General features: G+C 43.3%; 1 protein-coding gene across 5 annotated transcripts in view; it reads left to right on the forward strand.

Moving 5' to 3' along the window:
• The window catches only part of FSHR (follicle stimulating hormone receptor), a 193656-nt gene that overhangs the window by 117392 nt on the left and 56251 nt on the right, over window positions 1-20013 (forward strand). For 4 of the 5 annotated variants that reach the window (NM_001009289.1, XM_027965759.2, XM_042245220.2 and 1 more), the window contains 2 exon segments: window positions 1309-1383; window positions 3769-3843. In NM_001009289.1, the coding sequence (NP_001009289.1) occupies window positions 1309-1383; window positions 3769-3843 (150 nt within the window). 5 annotated transcript variants of the gene reach the window in all.

Here is a 20013-nt window from a genome sequence, read left to right on the forward strand (position 1 = left end):
AGCAAGTTCTGGGAGTTGGTGATGGACATGGAAGGCTGACACGCTGCAGTCCATGGGGTCTCAAACAGTCGGATACGACTGAGTGACTGAACTGAACTTCTCTCACAAAATGTCTCCTTGTTAATGGGGGCATGAGAGAAGGGATCCTGCCACCATTGAACTGAGAGCTCCCCACCCAGCCCCTGCTCCCCCTCCATGTTGCCAGCCCCTGTGCTCACAGTCATACTTCCCCCTCCCCTGACAGGCCTTTTCCCTGTCCTGATCTCCAGGCCTTTCCCTTGATCAAGAGCATTTCTAGAGCTTCTCAGCAAAATCTCAGGCCAGCAGACAGCGCCTCACCTGAGCCAATTTGAATGCATACCGACTATGAGATTTTCTGAAACTCTCTCAGCTGCCACATTAAAACTGCATGAGAGTCTTCCTCAGGAGGCCTAATAATAGCATGTTTCATCTTTGAGCCACTTTATAAACATTAACTGATTAAGTCGCCCTTCTCGCCCTTTTGTCCTCATAAGCTCTGGGCTTCTGCAGAGTGGACTTCATCGTCCACTCCCTGCCAATTACTCCAGGAGCAAACAGGCTGGGACCTGAAGGATCTTTCCTGGGTATTTTCGGCCAAGCAACAGTAATGTCAAAGGTCCTGCAGTAACAATCTCTACTTGGGTGACAGCATGGGTGTGTATTTAAAAGAGACTGACTTGAGGTTCTCATTTTCCAAAGCAGCATAGCAGAGAGAACTTGCCTCCATGGTCTAGGGCGGGGTCACCAAACTATTGCCCATAACACCAAACCCAGCTTACCATCTGTTTTTATGGATAAAGTTTTACTGGAACACAAGCATGCTCATTCATTTACATGATATCTATGCCTACTTTTATGCAACAATATCAACTGAGTAGTTGCAACAGAGACCGAATGATTCATAAAGCCAAAAAATAAAAATTTTACTGCATGGTCCTCTAGAAGAAGTTTGCTGATCCTGGTCTATTTAAAGTTTGTTTGCACCCTGTATATTCCCTAAATACTTTTAATCAAGTCTCTTTCCCTCCCTGGGCCTCTGTGGCTACATCTATAGACTGAATAATTTCTGACCAGAGTCACTACCTTGGGTTCATTCTCTCATTGTTCTATAAGTATTAGCATCTTACGTTGTTAGCTTCGCCTCATCATTACAGCTGACTGCTTTGCGAGCGGGAGTAGGGTTCTGTGTGTCTCATGAATCACTACAGGCACAAGGCTCTAGGCTGAGCCCTAAATCCATTATGGACTGTAGCTGAACTGACTTGAATTATATTTCTTTCTTTGCAGAGAGATCTCACAGAATGATGTCTTGGAAGTGATAGAGGCAAATGTGTTCTCCAACCTGCCCAAACTACATGAAATGTAAGCAAGACTCTGTGGGGTTTTGCTCATGCCTGCTTTTGGTAGTAGCCTTAAAGTTCGCTTATATTCCTGGGAGGCCCTGGCTCTGCTCTGTCCTCAGGCTCCTAGAATTTCATTTTAGGCTGTCAAAGTCAGTCAAACAGGTGCTGCCATGTATCTCTGCCTGGTGACTCAGGTACCAGTCCAGAGCTTAGTCTTATTCTGGTTCTTCCTTCTCAGGGTTTTTTTGCATAGTAAACTCAAGAACCTAGCTCTGTGACTGCACACATTAATACTTCCAGCTCATCCTCTCATTCAAATTTGTTCCACAGTCAAAGCCCAAAATAAATTCCTCATGATGTAGTTGAAGGTGGGCAGTCTTAGTTTGACTGCTAGCCTATGCCACATACTCACCATGGAACCTTGGTCAAGATGCAAAATCATGCTAAGACTTAGCTTTCTTTCTGTAAAGTGGGAATGATAAAATTGCATGCCTCATAGGATCACTGTGATGAATAAATGAGATGATAAATGTTATGTAGATCTAACACATAAACTGGCATACAGTAAGTTATCATAACAATCCTTGGCTTCTTTACTAGTCCAACCAAATGTATTTTCTCTTGTTGACATTCTTGTTATATATATACATGCCAGTACTCACACAGATACACCTCTGTTGCATACCAGTCTAAAGTTACTATAAATTATCAAAGCCAGATGAGACTTTGGAGACAGGTCCAAATTTTTCCAAAGTGTATTCTGTGTATCATTAAACAGAAAATTATTGTTACAAAAAAGGAAGAAGAGTCTATGGTCAAACAAGTTGGACAGACTCACCTACTATAGGAAAACTCAGAGTCTATAATATGCAAATATACACTTGGAATCTCCAAGAAAGATATTGTATTAAGAGTTTCTCAACTAGTGTCACTGGAAAGGTTCCTCTGTGAAGCACTGATGAATATCTTACAAAATTCTCAGAGAACACAGTTAGGAAAGCCACTGAACCACTTTCCTAATTTTACAGATGAGGAATGAAAGACAGAGAGAAGTTGTGAAGCTTGTCTAGTCACCCAGCCAAATCCACAGCAGGATAAGGACTTGAACATAAATCTCTTGACTCTTTTGTATCTTTTTAAAAACTTCTTAGCATTTGCCAAGCATATATACATATATACACATATACATAATTCATATATGCATACATACATATATATGAATTTGTTTAGTAAAGACAGTCTGTCCATTATGACAGACTCTGCCCTCCCTTTCCTTTTCTACCTCCCACTCTCATTCTTCTTCGCTGTCATTAAGCCTCTGCAACTGATGCCTTCCCTCTCTCTCTGCTTGGCCTCTCCTTACCCTAGCTGGGAAAAAGAGATCTGACCAGGGTCTTAGAACCCACAGAGAGTATCAGAGAAGTGAACCAAAGGGCAGCCAGCCCTCTGGGCAAGGTCAAGTAGATGTCCCTCTGTGCAGCTCAACGGGCAGTGGAGCTAATGGGATGGCTCTTTCATCTCTCCCCGACATGGAGAGGTGCTCACCTCCATGTAACACTGCCTGTATTTAAAATGATTAATTACCTGGTACTTGGATCTGTGTAGCTACAGGTTACTGCAACATTAAAGCTAATGAAACAGGGAGGAAGTAATTAATACAGAGCATCTCTGCAAATATACATTGATCCAGCCAGATGAGGAAAGGGCAGCCTCTCTCTGTCGGAATCCAAATGTGAACATACCCACCTCCAGACTATTGATCAAGACATGGCACAGGTCAGCCCGGGGCAGAAGCCATCACTTCCCATGAGTTGTGACAGCAGCCTCCATTGAGCATGAGGGACTCACTGGCACCTTGCCAGCTGCTGTCTGTTGGGACTGCACCGTGAAAGCCAGGGATGTTCACTGCTTAGCCCTTAATCTTCATTTTCCTTTGACCTTTCACTTCACTTTTATCCAATCTCCTTTGATTGTTCACCCTCTTTGTTGCTGTCCATCCCCTTCTCTCGTCTCCCAAGCAGGAAAAAAACAAAAACAAAAAACACAAGTTTCCCCCATTAGACTCATCCCTACCCTCCTCAGACCCTGGGAGATCCTTTTTGGTTCAACACTCAACTGAGTTCAGGGTGAAATGACTCACCCAGCTGTGCTTTGTTTGTCTCTGATGAATAGATTCCAGGAAGACTTCAGTGATGAGAGTTATATAAGACAGGGTTAATATTTTGTTTGCACAGTTTAGTAATAGTAAAAGACACCACATGCATGCTCAATCTTTGTGGAAATGATGGACAAAGAGATGGATACATGGGTGAATAACTTATTAACATACTCTTTGCAGAATATGAAAAATACCATAGCACTCCTTACCAGTAAGGTCATGTACATGTTCTTTTCTCCTTCACAGTAGAATTGAAAAGGCCAACAACCTGCTATACATCGACCCTGATGCCTTCCAGAACCTTCCCAACCTCCGATATCTGTAAGAACTTCTGTATTCTGGTGCCCCTTCTATCATCAAATTGTATATTCGTATTTTAGCAAAATATCCATTTGCAACTCTGGGGAGCAACTGCTTGTAATCAAAGATGTGGGGCAGAAGAGGAAGTGAGGAGACACTTGCTTGTGGGTTTTAGTTTAGCTTAATGAGTAAATTCCACTGACATAATTGCATTTGATTTTCATTTACAAAAGCAGACATCATAAGGAATGCCATTTGCATTAATGGGATTGTCACACAGACCTCTTGCAGAACTCAGTCATAATTCAGTGTTAATGAGATACAGCCAAAATTTCTGCTAGCATTTAGCTTGTGACCTTGACCTCAAAGGCATCATCTCTCCTGTTCTGCGTGTAAGCATTTTTTCCTTTGATAGATTACAATGTTTTATATTAAAGTTTTGGTTAATAATAGACATGATATTTTTATCAGCAGAGAGATTCTTGGTGTTTGAGCTCCATCCCTTGGGCCTGACTCTATCTGCAAAAACATTGCTTCTTCCACTCAGCTTTCAAATTAGCTAAGGGCTTGACAGAACCCTGAGTGCTACAATGGGATCCTGCAAAATAACAGATAAGAACTTGACCTATAGAGTCACACTTTCCAGAACCATTTATTAACTGCTGATCACAGGCACGAATATAATCTCTCAAAGCTTGTTTCCTTAGAAATAATAATGGATGTGCATCTATTATCTATTAATATAATAAGAATGAGTACTTACTTACCTCCAAAAGACAGTTTTTAAGCAGAAATGATGTATCATTTCTTACCTATCTGTGAGTTGATCAGTGAAATCCATTGGCCAAGTTGGACTCTATTGGCCTGACCTCAGCTCAGCTCACTCGTGTATCTGAAGTCAGCTGGCAGGTGAAGTGGGTGCTGGCCGCCCTGGATAGTCTCGGTTTGGGATGACAGCTCTCCACCAAGTGGTATTCATTTCTAGCCAACTCACACAGCCTTGGTCTCACAGCAGACCTGGGATTCCAAAAGAAAGAGTAAGCTTGTAAGCCTCTTGAGACATACCCTGAATTTACACACCATTTCTTCTGTTGCATTTTATCATTCTTGGGACCAACGCAGCTTTAAGAGATGGAGAAATAGAATCCACTGATTGATGGGAAAAGCTGCAAAGTCACCAAGAAAAGGTGTAGTGATACAGGGAAGGATAAAGATGGAAATCACTCGCGTATTCTTTCCCAGAGAATTTCATGGACAGAGGAGTCTGGCAGACTACAGTCAAGCCAAGGGTCGGACATGACTGAGTGACCAACACTTACACTTGCGATCAATTCAGAGCACATAAAGTGTTTTGCACAGTGCCTGTGACATAATAAATGCTCAATAAACAGTAGCTACTAGTGATATCTTGACTCTGCCCCTAACTGTTGATCTATGAGAACTGGAGTTAGCAATTAATATAACAAGGAGCTCTAGGCCATTGTGGCTTAGCTCTCTGATGGTGAGTGATAGAGGGAATAAAAGATTTAACAGAACAAAATCCATATGACCTGGGACTTCAGCTCTCTGATAGGACCCCCAGAAACGATCTGAAAAAGAAACAAAGTCTTCCACTTCTGAGCCACGTCAGAGGCAAGACCAGCTTCACTGGCTCCATGATCAAAAGGGTTCCACACTCAGAGGGCCTCATTCCAGGTTTAATACTCTGCTATCACCATCTTGAAATGCTTTAATGGTTTTGAACAGAGAGCCCTACACCTCACAAGTTATGTATTCAGTCATGCTGAAAGGTCAGGGCTATGATCAACTCAGGAGTCCTGGCCCTTTAAATGGACTTTGCTATACTCTGTAGAATCTAACACAGGTTAGGTACACCACAGTGGAGGAAATCCGAGGTAACAGAAAATGCATAGGCCTTAGGATAAAAAAATATAGAGAGCCTCATCCTGACTCCACCATTCATTCCTGGACCAATCACTAGACCTCTGAGATGTGCATAGCTTATAGGACTTTCAACTGAGGTTCACATATGAAAACATATTGTAAACTACAAAAACATTAATAAATGTACTAAGTATTTGTAGGATGGTTATTTCTGGCCAACCAGTCAAAGTCTACAAGTCTACCCTCAAAAAAAGTCCAGTAAGGGTTTAACAGAGAGTTATGGTGGCTACTAAGACCTTCATGTTTCACCTAGGGTGCTTAGCATGTATTCAACAAGAAAGAACTTTGGGCCATGCCTTTACATTTAATGGAACAGTATAAAACAGAAAAAGAAAAAAAAAACTATACATGACATCAGAAGGACTGGATTCCAGATAGGATGCTGTTATTTATTAGCTAGATAAATTTTACCTTCTCTAAACCTCAGTTTCTTTATCTATAAATTGGGTGGTTATAAAAACTAAATAAGATTAGGCCTGTAAAAACATTTTAAAAATTGTTTTTAGCATATAAACCATAAATAACTATATAAATATAAAATTATTAGTACCTATTACCCAGGTGGTTTCCTTCATTTCTTCTTTTTTCCTCTCCCTCCCAATTACTATCCCTCCTTTCCCCTCTCTCCTTCCTTTTAGAAAAAGTCTGAGTGGACTAGGGGTGGCCACAGAGCTTCAATATAGCAGAACAAAAGAGAGCTGGGGTATGCAAAGGGACACCCCTATTCACAGACTGTCACATGTGGCTCATGAGAAGCACCCTGCAGAGGAGGAAGTCAGGAAGAAACAACCCTCTCACACACACATTTCACAGCCCATGATGATAATAGCAGGTCTGCGAATGGGGAACTGGGAAATCCAAGGGATGGGGAGTCACTGCAAAGTTAAGAGCTCCGGTGTTTAATATTAGCCTGTACTTTGTGGCCAGCACCATTCATTCTTATTAGCAAGAGACCCTCAGCCCTGTTTCTAGGGAGTAAGGGCAAGGGAGGAATTTAGGAGTGTGTATGTGTAGAAAGCATAGCCCTAGACTGAAGGGGGAGCTCTGGCAGAACACAGAGGATGAAGCTCTGACTTTGACTCTGGAAGAGTTGAAACCTCTGCCATCTGTCACTAAGTCCAGACTCCTCTTTGTATCCCTTTCTCACTTTGAGGTGTTAAGTAATCCTCAGTCTTGCCTGACTACCCCGTCAAGTCCAGACAAAACTGGAGGTGACCGATTCCAGCTACATCTGTTCATGAGAGGAGGTTATCATTCTCAGAGTATCTGAAACATGCTTTCTAACTGGAAAAAGAAAAGAACTTGTACTTAGTTTAGAGGAATTGTGTCACTGTCAAATGATCCTCCTGGACGGCTCTGAAAAGTATATATACTCACATAATTCCACAGAGTATAAAGTTCTTTCACAACCACTGCCACACTGATCCCCATCAGGAAGCTGGAATGAACAGCTGTCCCTCTCAAGCCTTTGGGCTTATTGCCCAGGGCAGACTTTTCTCAGCTGCACATTGCTCCCAGGTTGCAGCCCAAGGTGACCCTGAGAACTAGAGCAGCTCTGTACTCCAAAAACACTACCAGCAAAGCATCATTCAGGCTTTTCAGACTGTGGTCCTTTGAAATAGTTTTCAAATTGCTGAGAGGAATCACCCAAATTTAGAGGTGGTCCTCTAACCTAATTATGTCATGGAAACAAAGCCCAGTGAAGTTTCCCTCTTCTCCCACACTTATTTGTGTCTGGGCAGCGGTCATGAACAGCTTTGCAATCCAGCAGCCAAGCAGGGGCTGGTGGCAATGGTTTCAGGTATTGTGGGGAATGATGAACTACTTGCTTCAAGGCAAAGAAGAAACGTAAAATGGATGAAGGAATCTGGAGAGGACCAGCAGGATGGAGTAGCTGTTTATTTCCTTAAGCCAGGATAAATGTTTATCAACACAGCCAGCAAAGCAGGAAATACAAAGAGTAGGGGTGAGTTGTCATTTGACTTAAGAACACTAAATGCTGTATACACATACTTTGAAATGCTGCTCTGAAATTCTCAAACTTGATTCCACTTTATACTGATCATTTGATGGCACAGAATTCAAGACAACTAGAAATCAGCCTGCTTCATTACTCCCTTCATACTTCACTAAGGAACCTGAAATGGTTAGGGGAAGAAAAAAAATTCATGAATAAAGAAATATACTTTGACTAGAAGAGTATATATCAAAGGATTCATCTGGGTGGATTTTTTCAAGTCAATATTGTATTTACGAGCAATATTTCTTTCTTTACTGCTCTGCCTTCCTGGAGCTGACCTTTTGTGTATGAAAGATTATCTATTGATCTGTAAATAAGGTTTACACAATATTCTCTTGCCTTTGCATCCTGTCGGCATAATTCTCAGGCACCTGGATGTTGCTCTTTGCTACTCAGTAAACCATAATTTCATCTTAAAAAACCCTTTACACAGCTGGGTGGGCCTCCACCCCCAACTAACAGCCATCTTCCTTTCACATGGGGACCTGTTAGAGCTTCTTAGGAGGCTGCTAAGGGCAGCTATGCCATTTGCTTCCTCCGGCCAAAGATGATTCCAGGAGAGTCTTCACTGCAACTCACCTTAGCGATTCCAGATGTTTCTTCCCCACCCCTCCCCTAAGTCTCTCTCCCTCTTTTATGCTTTCTTCTCTTTCATTTGTTTTGGTAGGAGTGATGAAAGTAGCTTCTTGGACCATAAAAGTTAAGCCATTTGCTGGACATTGCAACAGAGACCAGGGACCCAAGGGTGGCTCAGAGTAGTGAGGAAGCAGAGGCTCCGGGGCCCCCTGCTTGGGCTCAGGTCTCAGCTCCTGCCCTTCTTAGTTGTGTGGCCTTGGGTAATCAGAAAACAACACTAGGTCTGTTTTCCTTTCTGTAAATGAGGGATAACATTGCCTGCCTCCTTGCATCATACTGAATGCAGTACTGAGAAAAATGACTGACATTTAGAAAATTCTCAGTATGTTGTTATTCAGTTGCTCAGTTGTGTCTGACCCCCATGCAGTGCAGCACGCTACGCTTCCCTGTCCTTCACTATCTCCTGGAGTTTGCTCGAACTCATGTCCATTGAGACGATGATGCCATCCAACCATCTTATCCTCTGTTGCCCCTTCTCCTCCTGCTCTCAGTCTTTCCTAGCATCACAGTCTTTTCCAAAGAGCTGGCTCTTCACATCAGGTGGCCAAAGTATTGGAGCTTCAGCTTCAGCATCAGTCCTTTCGATGAATATTCAGGGTTGATTTCCGTTAAGATTGACTGGTTTGATCTTCTGGCTGTCCAAGGGACTCTCGAGAGTCTTCTCCAGCACCACAGTTGGAAAGCAGCAATTCTTCGGTTCTCAGTCCTCTCAGTAAACAGTAGCAATTCTTATTAAATTCCTGACCCTGTCATTGACTAGCTAAGGGAGTCTGTGTAAGGGACTCCACCTCTATGTACCTCAGTTCTCTCTTCTCCTTTAAAAAAAAAAAAAATAGAATACCTATCTCTGAGAGTCTTGCAAGGATTAATTTGATGATGATGATGATGTGTTGCTGGTGGTTATATTGTTTTTCTCTCAATATTTCTAAGGTTTGGAAGGCATCTTTAACTGCTTCTTATAGACAGAATCCACTGACCAGCATTCAAACATGAAAATATATCATTTGTGTTTCCCAAAGGAAAAAGGCATCCTTCTCACCAAACTCCTGACAAATCCAGCAAGTTCACTCTGAACAAGCAAAATTAAATAATCCTGTATAATCTTAACCCCTTCTTTGTTAATTTCCAATACTGTGTGTGTATGTGTGTGTGCACATGTGTGCCCATGCACACTCAGTAACACCTGACTCTTTGTGACCCCATGGGCTGTAGCCCTCCAGACTCCCCTGTTCATGGCATTTTTGGCCCACAGTACCATGCCATCCCCAACCACAAACTGCTTGGATAATGGTTCCTATTTTTATGTTGATTTATAATTTAGCTCTTTTTATCATACTTCATTGCATTTGAACCTCACAAGGAGGGTGGTACAAATACAAGCATTTGACAGAATTCAGCTGGCCTTGCCTCTACTCTCTGGGTACAGAGCTCTTCTGACAGGAATGTGCAATGTCCCTGTGGACTGGGCTATTCTGATCATTTTGATGTTCAGCAATGTGTGGTTCTCTGTGGTGGTGGGAAGAGAGCCATATCAGGGTTAATTTTTCAAAGTTCCTGCACAATGGAAAGGATCAGGGCCTTCCCATTTCTCCTCCAACATTGTGAATGTGAATTAGCCAGTCAGTGAGAACTCATTCCTTCGGTCAACCCTTCAACAATCATTTATTGAGGCCATATTATATCCTAGGCTTTGTTGTGGCTACTTCTTGGGCATAAAACAGATGATAACACAGATGATGCCTCTGCCCTTATGGAGCTTATATTCTAATTGAAGAGACAATGTTGGATAATGTCAGGTGGTAATAGTCATGTGAAGAGAAATAAAACAGAGAAAGTAGTTATGGTTTAGAAAGAGTGGTCTAGAAAGGACAAAGAGGGTGACCTTGTGAGAGATCCAGGTGACATCAATGGAGAGCTCTCCACACAAAGGCTCAGCCTTTGAGGAAGAAAAGGCTATGTACCATTCATTAAGCCCTGAAAATCACACATCTGCCAAACTGTGGGGCTCTGGCCATAGATAAGAGGACTGGTTCAGTGCCTTGGCCGGGCTAGTAAAGGAAAGCTTCTTGGGAGGTGGGCAGAATTTAGCTGCAACTTGGAGAATGAATAAAATTTAGAAAGACAAAAAAGAAGGGATTTTCTGTGAAAGAAAGAAGGGATCAAACCGGTAGAACAAAAAAGCATCATGGAGTAGGCGGAGGATGGGGAGATACTGAGTCTCAACTAAAAAGAAGGCATATGCTGAGGAGTCTGACTATAGGAAGATGGACTTACTCTGGAAGACTGGAAAACTAAATTAAGGCAAAGAGCTTAAGCTTCAACACAGTAGTGGAAGGATAAGTTACAAGACAGTCTTACCAACAAGGACCAACTGTATAACACAGGGAACTATACTCAGTATTTTGTAATAATCTATTCATTAGGAAAAGAATCTGAAAAAGAATACGTATGTATGTGTGTATATATATGTGTACAATTGAGTCACTTTGCTGTATACACCTGAAGCTAACATAATATTATAAATCAACTACAATTTTTTAAAAGAAGAGCTGCTTCAGTAGAATGACAGGTTGACAATGATTTGGACTGTAGCTTGACAGGGAGCACGCTACAGATATACACTCAAGGGAGAACTGCTAAGGGCCAGTGGCACAACCCAGGGGTGCGGTAATAGTGGCCCCTGGAGGAATAGAAAGGCTTGGTTCAATGGGGGACAGGGGACACATTTCTAAAACAGAACCACCATATTATTTCCCTCTGGGTCAGACAAGGACCCAAGTGACTAGTGATTTTTGCCCACTCACTCCTAGTAACCCCCAAAACCTCCCTTCCCTGAGTGACCCCCACACAGAATCACCCTGCAGTCAGCGCCCCTCAAGAATTCAGCTAGGCCAGAATTCATCTTACGTGGTAGCTGTGATTATTGGGAAGAAACTAGCCATCTCCTTGGCTGTCAGTGTCGTAAGTCTCTAAGGATGTTGTCATGACTACAGGGATATTTGGGCACAATGGAAATTGTACAGTTGTTTCTTTTATCAGTAATCTGTCTAGCAGAGCCACCTTTGCCTGATATTGTCAACTCCAGGGAAAGACAGCAAGATTTTCCTTGTGGACCACTGAGGTTCAGGATGAGATTTCAGCCTGGGCACATCAGCCCCAGGAGAGCAAGAACCTCCTCTTGTCTCGGGGCATGACTGTAATGATGGTGATTTTTCACGCTCTTTACCTCTCCTTTTCCTTCCTCTGACTTGCTCAGTAGTTTCTCCTGCAAGAAGTCCAGGCTTTCTCCATCAAGACAATCATGGCACCTATCAATTCACATCAGCATGTTCAGATCTTGATATTATTCTTTCCAAAGGAAGTGGCATATTTTTTTTAAAAGGAGCCTGGAAAAGGCAATGTGAAACCCAAGAATCAATCATAATAGATTCTTGGCCATGGGGGCTTCTGAGAGGGAAATTCCAACAGGATCTACTCAAACAGCGCATAACTAACCATCTATTCCATCCACCTGCACAGTCTCTGGATTACATTTTCACAGGATATACTTTCTTATGAGCTAGGTATATCCTCACCTCATTAATTTTCAGATAAGACCTGTCTCTGTCATCATCAGAAATCAGATGTAAAGACAAGTCCAGAAGGGGTTCAGAGAGAAACAAGTCCCAGATGAGCTGCGTGACCCCTTTCTTCATTGAGAGTATTACCCTACTTCCCCCCACCCCCACAGTGATGGACTGATCTTTTCAAGTTTCAGTTTCCTCATCTGCAAAATGGAAATAATAAAATATGCTTCAAGAATAGGAAAGCATATGAAAAAGGGCAATGGGTTTTATGTCCTCCAAGACCTCTTCCTTTCCTCAAGTGCTTGGTGGATAACTGCGACTTCAAGAATCTGGGGATCCCAGCATCACTATCTGTCCTGAGTTCAGCATATTCAGACCAACACAAAGGGTCCTGTATGGAAGGAGAAAGCCCCTCTAAAAGTTAGGAAAATCCAGCCTCCTGCAGACTACTCTTGTTTCCCAGATCAGGCTCCTCTTCACCAGGATTCAAAGAGACCCTCTAAATGCTGAGATCCTTCAGATGCATCAAAAACTTAAACCAGTTGTAAATTAGTCTTAAGCACAGCAGAAACTCAGCTTCTTAAGCTAAAGGAGAATCACAGAATGAGCCCTGTCACTTCGGCCCCTCACAAACGAGCACAGCCAGCCTCAGAGGAGCCTGAGAGGCACTGGATGTGGGGTCAGGCTTAAGAGGCAAACAGCATCCAGTAGCCACTGGAGCTGGCCTGGGAGGAGGGCTGGCCCCAGGCACAGACAGAAAGAGGGACATCTTAGCCAGTGGGAATCTGAATGGCATAAAGTGAAGCCTCACTTCTGTGGAAAATAAACTGCTGCCTCTTCTTCCACCGTTGCAGCCTCAATGTTGGGAGGTTTAAAGGCTATTTTGGTCCTTCTGGACCCTAGTAGATTTACAGTTATCCCTGGGAGAGGCCGCATGTTAAGGTGTTGGAGCTAACACAAGAACTGTTCAGCTACCTTCTCTGCAAAGATGAGGCAGTCCCAGGGAAGCAGAGATGGGTCAGAGGAGGCTGGGCTCTACAGTGGACAACAGGGGCAGGCAGGATAACGAAAGAGGGAGGGCACCAAGCAGTCTACTCCAGTGACCTGATTCTGTGCTCCTCCAGGATGGGGACTAGGTTGTCTTCATGGCTGTAACCCAGTGAATGGCACCAAAAACAAGGCGCTCAGCTACTTATTTCTCCTTTTAGAGAATCCTGGCTGTGACCCAGTTCTCGCACACCTGGCTCCCAGCTCACTCTGTAGCGCTTGTTGAGGGGCCCATTTGTTCTTGCTGCCCTCATTCATCTCATCTTCTTTGGCTTTCACGGTGTGTGCTCTTAGGCTGTGAGCTAAGAACACAGGCCTCATGGCTCTGCTGCTCCCAAACCCTTGGCTTGCCCATCTGGGAAGATGTCGTCTTCCTGTGGGCATGACTATAGGAGAAACGCATTCCCGGGGCACCTCAGCCAGCCAGATCAGCTGGTTCAAGACCAGGGAGCAATACGTTGCAGGAGAGGTCATCACCTGATTCAGTCGAGCTCTAATTCAGAACGACTGTGTGCAGCTCATCTCCACAGAGGGCAGGGTCCACACACAGTAAGTCCTTGATGAAAATGTGGGCCTGGGTTTGAATCTGTCTGGGTAGTAGAAGAGAAGCAGCTGCTGTTTTTACAGAAATATCTTGGGGCCTGACAGATGCTTTAAGGAAGAAAATTTTCATCTTCAGCAGACATTACAAAAGTGTTCTGCTGCAGTTTAATCATCAGTTCACCCACGGGAAACACCCTGCAAATAATGTCTAGTTCAACAGGGAGTGAGCTCCTCCTCCACCAGTTTGGTACTCAAAGATAGAAGTGCTGAGAAGAGGGAGCAGGGTGTTTGGGAGATGTGCCAGGGAAGAAATTAGGAGGCCTCCCTCACAAAGCTCACCCACTATGCTCTCTCTGGTCAAGGAGCCACCCAGGCACAGATTCGCTCAGCAACACAAAAAGGAAAATCTCTTCTCTTCACAGGAGAGCCACACGCCCAGTCTTCAGCCATGGTCCTATTTGTGTAAGCAAGTAACAAGACCTTTCAGGGCCTCATGTAAAACAGAGAGGAAAAGGACAGCCCATCTCCTTCAAAAGGCTGTAAGGAGAGGAAGGAAGGGGGAAGATGAGTCAGGGTGCAGAGTCGCCTTGAAAGTCTGAAAGAGCAAACAAATGCAAGCACTGCTAACTGGACAGAACACTGCAGGCAGGCACAGGGCGGACATAGGGATCACAAACTGGAAAGCATCTTCACTGCAGATCCACTGACATGGGCTCACAAAAGCCTGCTGAGACATTTACTGATGGTTCCACTTTACAGATGGGAAATCTGAGGTTCAGAGATGCTGACTGAATTACCAAAACTCACAAAATGGGATTAACAAAGGATCTTGGTTCATGAAGACCTACAAGACCTTCTAGAACTAACACTCGAAAAAGATGTCCTTTTCATTTTAGGGGACTGGAATGCAAAAGTAGAAACTCAAGAGATACCTGGAGTAACAAGCAAATTTGCCCTTGGAGTACAGAATGAAGCAGGGCAAAGGCTAATAGAGTTTTGTCAAGAGAACACACTGGTCATAGCAAACACCCTCTTCCAACAACACAAGAGAAGACTCTACATATGGACATCATCAGATGATCAATACCAAAATCAGACTGATTATATTGTTTGCAGCCAAAGATGGAGAAGCTGTATACAGTCAGCAAAAACAAGACCGGGAGCGGGCTGTGGCTCAGACCATGAACTCCTTATTGCCAAATTCAGACTTAAATTGAAGAAAGTAGGGAAAACCACTAGACCATTCAGGTATGACCTAAATCAAATCCCTTATGATTAGACAGTGGAAGTGAGAAATAGATGAAGAGATTAGATCCAATAGAGTACCTGAAGAAATACAGACAGAGGTTCGTGACACTGTACAGGAGACAGGGATCAAGACCATCTCCAAGAAAAAGAAATGCAAAAAGGCAAAATGGTTGCCTGAGGAGGACTTACTAATAGCTGCGAAAAGAAGAAAAGCAAAACGCAAAGGAGAAAAGGAAAGATACACTCATTTGAATGCAGAGTTCCAAAGAATAACAAGGAGAGATAAGAAAGCCTTTCTTAGTGATCAGTTCAAAGAAACAGAGGAGTACAATAGAACCGGAAAGACTAGAGATCTCTTCAAGAAAATTAGTGATACCAAGGGAATATTTCATGCAAAGATGGGCTCAATAAAGGACAGAAATGGTATGGACCTAACAGAAGCAGAAGATATTAAGAAGAGGTGACAAGAATACACAGAAGAACTATACAAAAAAAAAAAAAAAAAGATCTTTATGACCCAGATAATCACGATGGTGTGTTCACTCACCTAGAGCCAGACATCCTGGGATGTGACTCAACTGGGCCTTAGGAAGCAGCACTACAAAGAAAGCTAGTGGAGGTGATGGAATTCCAGTTGAGCTATTTCAAGTCTTAAAAGATGATGCTGTGAAAGTGCTGCACTCAATATGCCAGAAAATTTGGAAAACTCAGCAGTGGCCTCAGGACTGGGAAAGGTCAGTTTTCATTCCAACCCCAAAGAAAGGCAATGCCAAAGAATGCTCAAACTACCTCACAATTGCACTCATCTCACACACTAGCAAAGTAGTGCTCAAAATTCTCCAAGCCAGGCATCAATAGTACATGAACCATGAACTTCCAGATGTTCAAACTGGATTTAGAAAAGGCAGAGGAACCAGAGATCAAATTGCCAACATTCATTAGATCATCAAAAAAGCAAGAGAGTTCCAGAAAAACATCTATTTCTGCTTTATTGGCTATGCCAAACCTTTGACTGTGTAGATCACAACAAACTCTGGAAAATTCTTAAAGAGATGGGAATATCAGACCACCTGACCTGCCTCCTGAGAAATCTGTATGCAGGTCAGGAAGCAACAGTTAGAACTGGATATGGAACAACAGACTGGCTCCAAATCAGGAAAGGAGTATGTCAAGGTTGTATATTGTCACCCTGCTTATTTAACTTATATGCAGAGTACACCATGAAAAATGCTGGGCTGGATGAAGTACAAGCTGGAATCAAGACTGCTGGGAGAAATATCAATAACCTCAGATATGCAGATGACACCACCCTTATGGCAGAAAGCAAAGAACTAAAGAGCTTCTTGATGAAAGTGAAAGAGGATAGTGAAAAAGTTGGCTTGAAACTCAACATTCAGAAAACTAAGATCATGGCATCTGGTCTCATCACTTCATGGCAAATAGATGGGGAAACAACAGAAACAGTGAGGGACTTTATTTTGGGGGCTCCAAAATCACTGCAGATCGTGACTGCAGCCATGAAATTAAAAGACATTTGCTCCTTGGAAGAAAAGTTATGACCAACCTAGACTTCATATTGGAGAAGGAAATGTCAGCCCACTCCAATGTTCTTGCCTGGAGAATCCCGGGGACGGGGGAGCCTGGTGGGCTGCCATCTATGGGGTCAAACAGAGTCGGACACGACTGAAGCGACTTAGCAGCAGCAGCAGCAGCCTTCATATTAAAAAGCAGAGACATTACTTTGCCAGCAAAGGTCTACCTAGTCAAGGCTATAGTTTTTCCAGTAGTCACGTATGGATGTGAGAGTTGGACTATAAAGAAAGCTGAGCACCAAAAAACTGATGCTTTTGAACTATGGTGTTGTAGAAGACTCTTGAGAGTCCCTTGGACTGCAAGGAGATTCAACCAGTCCATCCTAAAGGAAATCAGTCTTGAATATTCCTTGGAGGACTGATGTTGAAGCTGAAACTACAATACTTTGGCCACTTGATGCAAAGAATTGACTCATTTGAAAAGACCCTGATGCTGGAAAAGATTGAAGGCAGCAGGAGAAGTGGATGACAGAGGATGAGATGGTTGGATGGCATCATTGACTCAATGGACATGAGTTTGAGTAAACTCTGGGAGTTGGTGATGGACAGAGAGGCCTGGCATGCTGCAGTCCACAGGGTCGCAAAGAGTTGGACACAACTGAGTGACTGAACTGAACTGAACTTGGAGCAGGAGAGAAGAACACTGATACTAATCGTCCATCTACTAGATGGCACACCCTAAACTAAGTATTTTGGTCTCACAGGTCATCTTCCCATCTTTCAAAACAGTGAGGAATGTATTTTCCCCAATTTACAAAGGAGGAATTTGAAACACAGAAATTCTGTAGCTGGCAGAACTAAGAACTGAGTCCAGGAGTGTCTGACTCCATCCCCATTCACCTCCCCTTCCAGCATGTCACTACTGGAAAGGTGCAGAGTATGGGTGAAGACAATGTCAATATACCCAGTGTTCCGAGCTCAAGAGTGACACCGGATTACTGTTTGCCATGTGGAACTTGTGATCATCTACGTGGGCTAAGTTTAAGTGTACCTAAGAAATAGCTTTCTAAATAATTAATGCTAGAAATGAGTTGTGGGGAAGGGTGTGCAAACTGTTTAAAATATTAACTCTTTTGCAACTCCCCTATGTAATTCTAAAGTAACTGCTTGCCGCAAATTGGTAGTTTGATGAAAGTTATTTATACACTGGCATCCAAGAAGGTCCCCAAAGATTACCTCTTGGCAACAGTCTGTTAGCAGTGAATCTACTAACTTGGAGAGAGCTTTAGGTTTTCAAAGTCCTTATGTAACCAGTGAGGTATCATGGGACAGAGATTACCAAGAGCATGGAAGCCTGAAAGCCCAGTTTCAGGTCCCATTTTTTCCATTTGCTAGAAAGAAAGTTAACTGAAACTCTAAGCCTCAGTTTCATTATCTCAAAAATGGAGCCAATTATAGTATCTTCTTCATGGAGTTGTGGGCAGAAATAAATGGCTCTGTACAGGTAAGGCCTTTATAATGCCTGCATGTGGAAAATCGCATGGACAGAGGAGCCTAGCAGGCTACAGTCCATGGGGGAGCAGAGTCAGACATGACTGGGCACACACAAAGGCCACGTGATAAGGGAACTGGTAAGCATTAACTATGACTCTTTCTGGTTCAAGCTCAGAAATTTGGGCGATCCACTGATCCTCTGTGAGCCACTGCCTCCCTTATCTGTAAGATGACAACCATAATTATGTTCATCTAAGAAACTCACAGTGAAGTCAAATGAAGTGAAGGTGTCAGTTGCCCAGTCATGTTCAAGGTCTTTGTGAGGTCACAGACTGTATCCCGCCAGTCTCCTCTCTCCATGTACTTTTCCTGGCAAGAATACTAGAGTGGGTAGCCATTTCCTTCTCCAGGGGTCTTCCCAACCCAGGGATCAAACCCAAGTCTCCTGCATTGCAGGCAGATTTTTTACTGTCTGAGCCACCAGGGAAGCCCCAAAGTCAAATGAGAGAATATGGAAGAACTGTGTCAGTCACGTGCTACATGAACATAAGGCAGGCCTGTTTTCCAGTCTTTCCTTCCCAGAAGTCTGGGTTAGAGATGTGACCTGTATAACCAGTTCCCAGTACTTCAGTTATTTCCCAAACACCTGGCCTCTGGCCTACTGCAGCCTCTAGCCCAGGCCCAAGTCAGACCCTGGTCGCTCTGTTCCCCAAGCAGGAGGAGACAGTGATGAAAGCTGTCACGTGGCCTTCTGAAAGTCCTCCTCTCAACCTAAATGACACAATAAACAGCTCCCACCCTGCCACATGGCGAGGGGCTGGGAAGGGCAGATTCATGGCTGTCTGGAGGAACCTTTCTCCCAAGGCTCTGGCACCATTCTCACGCCTACTGTGCACGAGAGGTTAAGAGTTGTGTTAACTAGTTTCTAGAAACTTGGCATATAGCATGTCTCACACCTCAGCATCTCAGGAAAAGTCCACCTCTGACATCTTATTATGCTGAGACCTGCTCTAGCCCTGAAGGTATCATATGTGCTCCAAACTGAAAGGACAAATAACATCAAATTGACAGCTGCTCAGTAGCCCATCACAAACTTTTCATTTCTTTCTAATTCATCCTACGTTGTCAAAGATTTATCTTAATTTTAGTCTTCCTTTGATTCATTTTTGTCATGAGAACATGATTTCTTCCTACCCAGACATGGTGTGTAGAGAGGTTAATTGTTGGGCCAGGGGGAGTAGGAATCTTATCCTGTGACTGATGGAATCTGTGAAGCTGCAGGGGAGTTATTCAGTCTCTCACCTCCCCTCTTTAGGTGGTACTCTGAAGGGGCCCATCTGGAAATGCCTGAAGATGCGGGTAGAAACATCCATCAACGTTCACTGGACACAGTGTGCCCTAGAGGAGTAGAGGAGGCTGACTAATAGAACACTCAGAGAGAGTTTGTCAACCATGTCCTACAGGGTGACAGCATTTTCAGAGAATCAGTGTCGATACTCTAGCTTCTAGCAGGGCTTCAAAGGTTGAACTAGGCAACACCAAACTCAGGAGATACTCTACAATAAAGGAGGAATCCAAGGTCAATGTGTTTGGGGAAAGCCAGCACTCTACTTCCTGCTCTTGGGCATTTATAATGAATAATATTGTGGTTAAGGCTCTGAGAACCCTGTAGGAAAAGAAATGCTTAGCCTTATTAACCCAGCATTTCCTAGACTTATTTGATGATTGTAGCCTTTCATTTGTAAGCAGAGCACTTACAATGTTTAAAAATAGCATTTTTGGAGAAATGCTCAAAGTTTCCAAGTTGAAAAGCATCTTAGGGGCCACAGAGTTCAGCTCCCCTTTCCAGCTCTATACCCAGTTCCAAACTGTGGAGTTTCTCCTCACACATCCAAGCAATTCTCAGACATCAGTTGGGTGCTCTACAATTCAACTCAATTTTGACACTGCCTACCTGGCTACAGCATCAGATCCCAATGATCTACAGTTTGGTCCTGTAAAATTGCCCCCCATAAAATACCAATTGCAAGTCCAGGTTGTCACCTGTGCTCTGTCCAACCAGCTATAGAATGGAGGTTCTAATAACCCTTCTTTGAGTTTGGTTACTTTGCTAGAGCAGCTCATTGAACTCAGGGAAACATTTTGCTTACTTGATAAGTAG

This window comes from Ovis aries, chromosome 3 (assembly GCF_016772045.2).
Source record: "Ovis aries strain OAR_USU_Benz2616 breed Rambouillet chromosome 3, ARS-UI_Ramb_v3.0, whole genome shotgun sequence".
Taxonomy (NCBI): domain Eukaryota; kingdom Metazoa; phylum Chordata; class Mammalia; order Artiodactyla; family Bovidae; genus Ovis; species Ovis aries.